The sequence below is a fragment of the Magnolia sinica genome, chromosome 1, assembly GCF_029962835.1.
Source record: "Magnolia sinica isolate HGM2019 chromosome 1, MsV1, whole genome shotgun sequence".
In the NCBI taxonomy this organism is placed as follows: Eukaryota; Viridiplantae; Streptophyta; class Magnoliopsida; order Magnoliales; family Magnoliaceae; genus Magnolia; species Magnolia sinica.
In genome coordinates this window covers 139,857,594-139,869,787 of record NC_080573.1, presented here as the reverse complement: position 1 = coordinate 139,869,787, position 12,194 = coordinate 139,857,594, and the positions used below count along the sequence as shown (strand labels likewise).

The following is a 12,194-nucleotide window of genomic DNA, read 5'->3' as shown; positions in this document are numbered from 1 at the left end:
AAGAACCTACACACACACACACACAAACTTGTGTTGGTGGCTCCCTCGGAGACTTACTAGGTTTCTATAGGTTAACCTAGAATCGATGTGATCATACATAAGGACTATGTACACTCCCGCAAGAGACGGTCTTACAGAAGGACCGATTCAAGTTTGGGTTGCAAACTTTATACTCAATCCTACACAAGGAAGGAGTGTATGAGGGACTCAAATATAGACTCTTACTATTTGGATTGAGCTCCGTTGATGCGTCTTCTTGAGATACTTGATCAATGCTTCTCCGCACTTGAATCGGCTTCCCTTTTGCTCCTCCGAACTTTGATGTCGATCTTCTTCGACTTCAAACCATCGACCACCTTGAAGATGTACCTATGAAGTGTTAAGATATTGGGAGAGATGGGTTGGTTGAATCTCCTACAAGTAATGGCTTAGTTGATTTGAATTGGGGATTCACCTATATGGGCATTCTAGAGGTTGATAGACAAAAGGATTTACCTATAAAGTTAGTGTCACATCTCTAGAGACTGTAAGATACCATGTTCATCTTCGAATGGAGCTTGAAATGCTTATTAGAGTGATGAATCACAAGAAAGATGATATGGATCTCTTCGGGATAAGTGCCTAGCAGTAATGGGAAGGAGTGGGATATGCTAAGGCTTCTAAATCACCAAAAACCATAATTTGCAATGAGGTCCGAATGCTCCTTTTATAGAAAATAGAATTACGATGGCTATAAGAAAACGGCTAGTTCGAATGATCAAAGTTTCACAAAAATGTCCAGATAACTCGTTGGACAGTTTCAACTGTCTTCGATCGGAACCTTCAATCAATCGAATTGAATCGAATCAATGGGCTGTCAATTTGACCGACAATCTCCAGAAATCACTTTTTTTTTAAAAAAAAAAGGTTTCTACCAGTTCTGAACCTTTACGAGCCTAGCTTATAATGTTCATTTTAAGATTAAGGCTTGGGATGATTAAACTAGGATTTTCCTTTGGGAGAATGGATCATCTAGAGGTAGGTTTTTTTGGAACTAAAGGAGTCTAGGGCTAGGATTACCAAGGCACCTCAATTTGTCTGTTGTCTTCAGGCTTTGATGCTTCAAGTCTTCATGTCTTTGGTCTTCAATGTCTTCCAATTGTGGCTCGACTGACTCAAGACTCCCTAGCTCACGTCATTGACAAACCAAGGTACTAACAATCTCTCCCTTTCTCAATTACGTGACAAAACTAAATTAGACCCCGTCATGGTCCATACCAATGACAAACCAAAATAACTCAAAATATTATATGTCAAGATTATAATGATTTACAATATAAATACAATATGACATGTAGACACTTGCTATGCTCCCCCAACCAAGGTGTTCCGTATCCGTTACGATATGTCCGTAAAGGCTGATATGTATAGGTAATGGCCATGACCGTTACATGATACAGGGGTGAGATGGGACAGTTGATTTTTTGGGACCGTATCGGCCATTACGTTGGCCGTAAAGGCCGTTATGGGGTATAACGACTGTTACCCCTGTAATAGTCGAAAAACGAGTACTTTATTTTATTTTATTTATTTCTATTTAAATCCATTTCTCTCCTCCCCCCCCCCGTTTTAGTTTTCTCATTCCAAAAACTCTCCTAGATCATTTTACAATACATTTTGACCACTCTTACTATAGTTTTTAATATTAAAATCGTAGATTGAAGTGATTTGAGCGAATAGAAGCTCTGATGGCCTTTTTCTTCAAAAAAAAATATAAAATAAAATGAAAAAGTAGTATTTATGCAAATTTTCTTATTTTTAGGTTTAATGCTTGATTGTGATGTGTAAACATTAGATACATATAATCATGTTCACAAATTTAGTGGACAGCCCGATACAACACTCTTACCAAAGAATGGACCATTACACTACCATAAACATGTTCAAAACAAAAAATGAATACATATTTGGAATATATACATTATTCTTGATTTTCTAAAAAAAATTTCAATTTTTTTGGGCAAAAGAAAATTTTCAACCGTTATGGTGGTCGTAATAGTCGTTACGCCCTCGTATCGGCCGTTACAGCCGATACCTGTATCGGTAATGGTGGTGACCGTTACGGCCACCATTACCGATACGGAATACTTTGTCCCCAACTCTATCAAATCCCTGCAACAAAGAGAATATGTAAAACAACATTCGACTTGTTTTGGTGGGATTTTGATTTCTCCTCCTTTTTGTTAGTAAATGATAAAGAGACAATTCCATGATTATAACAAAAGCACAAAAAATGGTAAGTTCTATAAATAATAAATTTACTTATAAGCACATACTAACAAGTTGATATAACAAGGGTGCATATAAACATTAAATTCATGGAGCATGCATAATATGGTCATTCAATAGATCTAATCAAGCAACATGACCAATTATAGTTTAGCAAAAACATATAATAAAAGTGAAGCAACTTAAGGCTAAACAATTTAAAAAGGGTAATGAGGCTATAATCCTCAGATTTTCCTATAAGCACACATAGACCTTCTAAGGTCACCTATCCTTCCTCACAACCCACTGGGGTGTGAAATTACTATGACCCAAACTGTTATCGGAACGGAGTATTCATTTATTGAATTCATCTCTTAGGTGAGATCTATATTCGGTAGGGAATTTTTTTATTTGGTTCCTACCATTGTTGTTGTTACCCAACTAAGCAATTTTTTTTTTTTTTTTTTTTTTTTTTAATTTTTCGTTTTCTCATTGAGAATGACAACTTGTTTAATCGACTTCTTCATACAATTATTCATTTTTAGAGGGGTTGGGAAGAACTTCTTTTTCGATGATCGTTTAGGAGGAATCCTTCATTGGTGTGCCGATTTATCATTCATGATATATTCACCTATATGGTTTGGGACTGAGGTGGATTGTGGCCTTTTATAGATGAGGTATTCAAACTTCAAATGACCCACATCTCCATAATTGTGGCACACACAAGAGGCTCTCGATCTACTTCCAGAAGCATACGAGTCCTCACCGAAGGGGTAGAGATTGTAATATGAGTTTTCCTATTATGATCAAAACCTCTGTTGTCCCCATTAGGTTTACCCATACCAGAAGATTTTTCTGTTTGGTCTTTTTTTTGGGCAACCTTAGCATTGGCAATATAGGATTCAAGATGGCTCTTTTAATCTCAGATCTTAATTTTCATATTTAACTGTATCAAATTCAAATTCAAGACTTGTATATCTTCCTAAAGTCTCCTCAAGGTCAGACTTTAAGATTTTCTTGTATTTGGAGTGTGTGTACTGACATGGGTGTGCACTAACAAGCTAACCCAACACACCCCCCCCCCCCCCCAAAAAAAAAGGGAGAGATTTTCATATTCAACCTTTTCTAATTGGTTAGCCAATTGATTCCTTTCAGCATTTACCAAACCCAACTTTTTAATGATTTTGATATCTCCTTCATCATCTTCTTCTTCTTTGGAGGATATCTTTTCTTCTTCTTTCGAGGTGTTATGGTCGGAATCTCCTCCCATGTCTCTAGGGAGCAGTGATGGAGGCCATTGGAACTCTAAATGATCCAATGTCTCATCACTATGAGAATCCTCACAATCTGATTTGGACTTCTCAAAATCATCCCATGTTGTTGCCATAGCATTTCCTTCTGATCTTGGCTTGCTAATATATTTAGAGGCAACATGACGATAACCCTCATAGTTGTAACATCAGTCATCATTCGATTTTTTGAAAGATTTAATTATTCGCTTGGGTTAAACCGATTTACCATTTGCGTCACAACTTTTCCCTCTTTTTTTTTTTTTTTTGAAGAACCTCATGATTTCTTTAGTCATTGAGGTCACTTCTTCATCTTCATTATCACTGTCATCTTCAGATTTATTTTTCTTGTGCTCGTGTGAAGTCTTTAAGACAACGCGTTTCTTCTTAGAGGTTGTTTATCTAAAATGAATTTCAAATGTACGTAGGGAACCTAGTAGTTCTACTTTTATCCCATCTCTGTCTCTATACTCTTCTATAGAGGTTACTTTGGAGTTGAATCTATCCGGAAGGGATCTAAGCATTTTCCTACATATACGGTCCTTCGAAAATTTCTCCTAAACCCCACATAGAGTTGCAAATATTACTCAGTTTAGAATAAAACTCCATAAAAGTTGTAGACTCTTTCATCTTAATATTCTTGAATTGTGTGGTCAAGAACTGAAGCTTGGAACGTTTTATTGTGCTAGTTCCCTCATGGCTAGTTTCTAAAATGTCCCACACTTCTTTTTCCGTTTCACATGTATAATATATGTTTAAATTCATTAGGGGAAATGACACAGTAAATCACATTGAGAGCTTTGACATAATAGTCATATCTAGCTCTCTCATTAACACTTCATTTGGATTTATCTCTGGGAGTGGTAATGGTAATGCCATCTATCACAAATTGTTCTATAGGCATACTCCATCCTTGTTCAATAATCGTCAAAACCATAGGGTTAAGGGATATCAAGAATATCATCATTCTAGCCAAACAAAAGGCATAGTTAGACCCGTCAAAATATGGAGGTTGTGAGATGAAACTCCCCTCATTGTTATACATTATTCTTAAACTCCTACGGATCTTACTCTAGACAGTTGAGTCCTTAAAGAGCAACCCGCTTTGATACAAATTTGAAATTGCGTGGAAGCTTATGGAGCTTAAAATTATGGCCAAGTCCTAGAGGGGGTACATAGGACCGCTAATGCGGGGGCATCTTGGTGTGATTCAAGGTTGCACCGTATCTCCATGCTGGGGTGGGGTGGCCGCTGGGGACCGTGCAATTCAGGGACCTGTGCGAAGCGAGGGTTGCCAACGGGAAGATCTCGTTTGGGAGGGCTTGCATATAGGGATAAACCGGTCCTTCCCCATCAGCTCTGAAGCTTTTGGTGCACTGGTTGGTTATCCATTATCAAAATGGTATCAGAGTAGGAGCCCAATGTTCGAGTTTCCTTATTGGCATGGGTGGATGATGCGGGAGCGTTTGGGTGTGATTCAAGAATGCACCGTATCTCCATGCTGGGGTGGGGTGGCCTATGAGGTGGGATCTATGAGATGCAGAATGGCCACGAGGTGGGGCCCACTGTGGGACTGTGCGATTCGGGGGCCCGTGCGAAGCGGGGCTTGCCCATGGAAAGGTCTCGCCTGTGTTTTCCTTGGAGGGCCTGCATATAGGGATAAATCGGTCATTCCCCATCAGCTCTGGAACTTTTGGTGCGTTGGTTGGTTGGTCGCTATCAACTACTTAAAATTATTTACCAATTAATTCGATTAAGTAATTTCTAGATCATAGGCTACAAATATGCAATTATATGAGCAAAATAGACTAAAAGGTGATATATGAAATATATGCAACAAATTAAGTGCCTAGCAAACTCTAATCATGCATCCATTTGAATTAAACAAATTCTATAACAAGCAAGAATAGAAATGCATCCACATAAACAATCACAGACACAATGATGTATAGTGGTTCAGTTAAATACTTACTCCACTCCTTGTGGACGCACTCAAATTTGATTGTACCGGATTTCACTATCTCAGTTGGTTTTCCATAGGTTCACTAAAAACCTTTACAATGGTTTTCAATAGGTTCAACCCAACCTACACAAACACACCCGTGTCAGTGGCGGTCCTACACAAGGACTTACATGTACGCCCGTGTCGGTGGACACGTATACACTCGTGTCGGTGGCTCTCTCGGAGATTTAAAAGGTTTTTCTATAGACTAACCAATAACCTATGTGGTTGTACACAAGAACCTACACGTACGCTCGCATGTTGGTGGCTCCATCGGAGGCTTACTAGGTTTTCTATAGGCTAACCTAGAACCGATGCGGTCCCATACAAGGACCTATGTACACTCCCGCGAGAGACGATCCTACACAAGGACCTATTCGAGTTTGGGTTGCAAACTCTATACTCAATCCTACATAAGGAAGGAGTATATGATGGACTCAAATATAAACTCTTACTAGCTGGATTGATCCTCGTTGATACGCCTTCTTGAGATGCGTGATCAATGCTTCTTCGCACTTGAATTAGCTTCCCTTTTGCTCCCTCGAACTTTGATGTTGATCTTCTTTGACTTTAAACGATCGACTACCTCAAAAATGTACCTATAAAGTGCCAAGGCAATGGGAGAGATGGGTTGGTTGAATCTCCTACGACTAATTGCTTAGTTGGTTTCAATTGTGAATTCACCTATATGGACATTTTAGAGGTTGATAGACAAATGGTTTGCGTATAAGGTTAGTGTCTAATCTCTAGTTAATGGAAGATACCATGTTCATCTTCGAATGGAGCTTAGAATGCTCATTAGAGTGATGAATCACACGGAATATGACATGGATCTATTTGTGATAGAGCCTATGAGTAATGGGAAGGAGTGGATACACTAGGGCTTTTAAATCACCAAAAACCATAATTTGCAATGAGGTCCGGATGCCCTTTTTATAGAAAACAGATTTGCAACGACTATAAAACGGGCAGAAAATGGCTTGTTTGATTGATCGAGCGATCCTTCGATCGATCGAGGTTTCACAGAAATGTCCAGATTACTCATTAGATAGTTTCTACCACTTCGATCGTAACCTTCGATTGATCGACCAGATCCTTCGATCGATCGAATCGAATCGATGGAATGTCGATTCGATTGATAGTCTTCAGAAATCTGTTGTTTGTGTTTTTTGGTTTCTTGGTTTCCAACAGTTCTGAACATCTATGAGCCTAGCTTATAATGTTCATTTTAAGACTAAGGCTTTGGATGGTCAAACTAAGATTGTTCTATGGGAGAATGAATCATCTAGAGGTAGGTTGTTTTGGAACTAAATGAGTTTAGGGATAGGATTACCTTGGCACCTCAATTTACCTATTGTCTCCAGGCCTTGATGCTTTAAGTCTTCAATCTTCAATGTCTTCCAATGGGGGCTTAACCGACTAAAGACTCCCTAGCTCACGTCATTGACAAACCGAGGCACTAACAGTCTCTACCAACTCTGATATCCCACACACTTGGCAGGTTGGAACGTGTGCTGCAGGTTAATGCGCGTGTCATAAGGCTGCTTGTGGGGCTGGCAAACCTCTATTCAGGTTGGTCTGGCTAGCCAGCCTTTGGAAGCTTCTCATTTAGTTTAAAAATTAATAAGAAAGTTAGTCCTTATAGCTAGGTTTTTCTCCTATCAAATGGCTAAGCTTGGCTCCGCTAACCACATCTCTTGAACCCTTTTTTATTTTTATTTTTTTATGGTTCATACATAGAATAACTCACTCTCTCCATACATGTATCACACATGCAAACCTGGCATGTGTCTGCAACATCAAAGTCGTGCAACTGGTGGTCCCACCATGTAGATGATCTGGAGACTGATCCCCTTATTAGGTGGGCCATCCTATAAGAAAACACTTTTTTTAGGTAAAGAAAATAAAAAATAACTGGGGAACACCCCATAGTCAATGTTCATGCATGGCGTACGTAATAAGTGGACCGGCCTAGTTTAGCACCACATCAAATTCATGATGAGCATCATCACACTATGCAGAGCTCAGATGTCCAATGCACTTGCTAGACATTTGCTTTGTGTCATCTGAAAAGTGCATGGGGTGCCTCCACCATGAAGATGAGCATTCACATAAGTTACGCTGGTCTCATCAGGTGGCCGCTTCTACATTAAAAGAATGAACGGTTGAGTGTAACTTGCCTTCCACATTCAACATACATGTGTCATGTGTGGCTCATCTCTTTGTGGACCTTGGTGTTTCTGCATATTTTCATCCTCAAGTCAAGGCCACCTTGTACACTGTCAGATGTTCCACGGACTTACCAGGTTGGTGTGTGTGCTGCATGTAAATGTGGGTGTGAAGGGGTGCGTGTGAGGCAAGTAAGCCTCCTTTTAGCAATATATTGTGCTGTGTACTCTTCTTGGCATCAATGATATCTAGAGTAAAAATTTGCACAGAGAAGTAGCATGAGGTCAAATATTCACTACAAGGTGGCCCCTTACATGCCAGTGAGGTGTGGATTCCTGCATTATTTCATTAGTTCCTGTTCTCATGTTCTTATTAGTAAGCGCTGACTAATTTTACAACTCGCTGAACTTCTGAACATCTGACCTGATTCCTGTTTCCTCTTTAGACCATGGGTAGGTATGTTGTTAAAACTTCTATATGATAACATGCCCACCTGTTTATCCTTCAAATGATGAAATCCTGTCTTGCTCATGTTACTTGTGATTTTGAATAGAATTACATGGGCAATCATGCATCGCGTATTTCTGATCTATATGACAAATTGCATTTGATCTCAATTCTTACATTTATTTTGAGAGTTGCTTTGCCTTTTGCAAATCAGATAGCACGTGCATGCTACATGGAGCGAATAGACCTATCTGCTCATGGATTTTACAAGACACCTGATATTGGCTTTGATTGGGTAACTGGCATGGGGAATCCATTTAGATACTACACGTATGGAGCTGCATTTGCGGAGGTTGAAATAGATACACTTACTGGAGATTTCCACACAAGGAAAGCAGATATTGTCATGGATCTCGGATTTTCTCTTAATCCAGCCATTGATATTGGACAGGTAAATCTCTTGTGCATCACCATTCAATTTGAATGTGCCATACATTCAAACTATATTGCTTATTATTTAAACAGCTCCATAAATTTATAATTATTGTTGCCATCTCAAGTAATCACATGAGTGGACTTTGGGTTCTCTTGCAGTCGGTACTATCAAGCATTGATATATTATCACTTGCAGCTACATCTATATGTTTGTTTGGTTTGCTTCTCCTTCCTTTTTGTCTCTCCCAATGAACTGTCATTCAATAAGGAGACACTAGGTCTAATCACGGCATCTATGACCTTTATAATATATATATGTTTAATTCGATGGTAGAGGTAAATATTTAAGGCTTTAGTTGGAGGTGATCTACAAACTCTGTCATTCTTGGATGGTTTGCATTTCAACGTGTAATGTGAATCAATGAATTTGAAATCATGCATGATATTAGTAAAAGCTTCACTTCGCTTCAGTTTGTTTCCATGGAGGAAATCTAAATCATAGGGTGAAGTTTCTTTTGATATTGCGGTGATGTATCTTGACAGATTGAAGGGGCCTTTGTGCAAGGTATGGGCTGGGTTGCGTTGGAAGAGCTAAAATGGGGAGATCCAGCTCACAAGTGGATTACTCCAGGCTTTTTGTACACTAGTGGCCCTGGAAGCTATAAACTTCCTACTGTGAATGATATTCCTCTGGAATTCAAGGTTTCGCTTCTGAAGGTATTTTCCTTTGTTCAATCTTGGATGTTGACTACTCTCATTTCTTCCCTGACTTCTGTGTTTTTTTTTTTTTTTTTTCAAAATGTATCTTACACCCAGTGTTTCAAATAGCGCCTTTAGCGTAGCGTGGCTGTAGTGCTACGTAGCATCCTAAATTGTGTAAATCCCCTATTGCGTACACTACAGGGGTCGTAGCGTACACTACAATGTATTTTTTTACTATTTTATTTTTTTAATTTTATTATTATTATTTTTTTTTTCATGTTTTCTTTGTATCTAACGTTGAGGAATGTGACACTTGTATTGTACTTAATACTTCTAACCTATGTGATTTTTATTTCTTTTCATAATTGTGACTTGTGGTTTCAATTAGACATTATTAATTAAAGTGGTTTGCTTAGAAAGTTGTTAATGTGATAATTAATTGATTTGGTTTATATATGTGGATTGGCTTTTGATAAATGATAACTAATAACTTGTTTGAACATGCTTATAATTGATAAAATGAATCATCTTGTCGGCATTTTTATACCTTTTCCTCTTTTTTTTTTTTTTTTCACTATTTATTATATTTGCCCTTTTTTTAAATCAACAAAAATAGCAGTATCATGTAGCTTACACTATACGCTACGTACTTATGCTACACGCTACGTACTTACGCTACGCGCTATGGAGGGTTGAGTACTACGTATCATGCTACTGCTATTTAAAACACTGCTTATTTCATTAATTTGTACACAGTTCAAATCACCTTGTTAGCATAGTCCTTGTGTGTTCACCTGTCATACTCATATCATTGAAGAAATCTCTCATTTCACTTTTACAAAATCTATGGTTCAGATATTTATATCGATCTATTTTTCCGTGTAAAAGTAGAGCTCTTGACTTCTCAGAATTCTCTATCTTGCTTTGCCTGGTCAAATTACTCGATACAATTTTTCTTCTTCTTCTTCTATACTTGGAAGAGTTGGACAGTTGGAGAAGATGTGACAGCTTCATTAGATGCTTCATGTGGGTGTTTCCAGTTTCCATCCAGTCGGGGTTCAACTGCAGGGTTCAACTGCATATTGCTAGAGTTTAGTTGGAGTCGTATTCTATATATGTGTTTGCACCTCAAGGGGTCAAATACACACGTGCATACACACCAACACATGCACACACAGGTACACACACAAATTGAATGTATGGACCATGCTTCAGAATCTCCCATATTAAATGATCCTTGTCTATCCAATCTGTGTTATATATATATATATATATATATATATATATACATGTGGGCTCTACCTTATTTTTTACCTGTGGGCCACAAACCAAAGGTCGTCTCTGTTGGGGTCCAGGCCAACTGTCTGAATCACCGGAGAGCGCTCTACTTGTACCTTCTCGGGGACCAAGGACATATAATATCCTTGGGCTGAGAATCATATGATTCCTTTGAATATGTGAATTATTTGCTGACATTCAGCATGTCAGTGAGAAGTGTACTTCGTTGGCCACCCTTATTGTCCTTTGATTTCCTATTATGAAGTTGTCATAAGGTGTGTGGGCATGTACGCTCGTGCATTTTTTAAATGGAGCTTTTATTTATTTACTTATGAGAACCCAGTTTGATCTCATAATTACATTTGAACTGAATTCAATTTGAGATTCAAGACAGATAAAAGAGTAAAGGTGACATATAACACATTCATATGTGCTTGCATTCACACAATTTAAAGCAACTTCCACCCGATATTTGCAATTTGCTTCTTTTGCGTCTTGTTGTTAAGTCACAGGGAGTTCTGTTTTACAGCTCACACTAACATTTCACCCATTTTTTTTTTTTGGTCCATGTGTTTTCTGTTAATTCACAGGGTGTTCCAAATGTGAAGGCAATTCATTCATCTAAGGCAGTCGGTGAGCCTCCATTCTTTCTTGCCTCCTCAGTATTTTTTGCCATCAAGGATGCAATCATAGCGGCGAGAGCAGAGTCAGGGTACAGTGACTGGTTCCCTCTTGATAATCCAGCGACTCCGGAACGGATCCGTATGGCTTGTGCAGATGATTTCACAAAGCCATTTGCAATCTCTAACTTTCAACCCAAGCTAAGTGTGTAACCCGATAATGTTTTCAGGCATGTACACATGTACAACTGTAGAAAAGAAATAAAGAAAACGAGAGAGAGAGAGAGAGAGAGAGAGAGAGAGAGAGACCCTATCATCATCATCTATTCATGTCATAAATTTATAACCACCAATTGGATGGTCAGGATCATTCAAGCAGTGGACTCAAGGCTCTATCCTCAATGAGCCCTTGGATTTGGAGATGCAGATGAAAGTGTAGCCATGCTAATTGGATATGGATAAGACACAACTGGGGAGATGCTGGTTATGCTCATTGCAGTTTTATCGTCATTCATCATTCTAAGCTTTGTTAAGCCCACGCATGTGCATAAGCAGCCTATCTATGTTCTACCGAATGAGCTAGCATGGCCCACCACGTGGGGCAAGATTGAGACCATTCATCAGGCGGGTTGGGGGCAAGATTAGTTGGCATGTGTCCATGGCCTACATAATCTTCTCAAGATTGTGAAATGGAATAGCAGTCGACTTTTCCTTCTGTAAGGATCAGTGAAATCTATCAAAAAGGGTGCCTTTTGAAATATCCTAATCCTGATTAGTGATCAGGAACCTGACCAGATCAATTCAAAACCATTCTTGACCGGATCAAGGTGACAGATCGATCCAAACCATCAATCAAGTGGGTCCATGACACCCAGGAGGTAACTGTTGGGGATTTGTACTGCGGAACCACATAGATCTAAATCTAGGATAGCAATCCAATAACGTCAAGCAATCTCAAGAAAACACAAAGATTTAAGGTGGAAAATCCTTGCGGGAAAAAATCAC

At 38.8% G+C, this 12,194-nt stretch overlaps 1 protein-coding gene across 8 annotated transcripts in view; it reads left to right on the top strand.

The window, feature by feature from the left end:
• LOC131221098 (xanthine dehydrogenase 1-like) overlaps nt 1-11,687 on the top strand; it is a 62,907-nt gene extending 51,220 nt beyond the window's left edge. For all 8 annotated transcript variants that reach the window (XM_058216231.1, XM_058216221.1, XM_058216235.1 and 5 more), the window contains 3 exons: nt 8,369-8,605; nt 9,133-9,306; nt 11,160-11,687. In XM_058216231.1, coding sequence (XP_058072214.1) covers nt 8,369-8,605; nt 9,133-9,306; nt 11,160-11,402 — 654 coding nt within the window. In that variant the 3' untranslated portion in view covers nt 11,403-11,687. The remainder of the gene's footprint in view (nt 1-8,368; nt 8,606-9,132; nt 9,307-11,159) is intronic.
• Nucleotides 11,688-12,194: the final 507 nt, after the last annotated feature.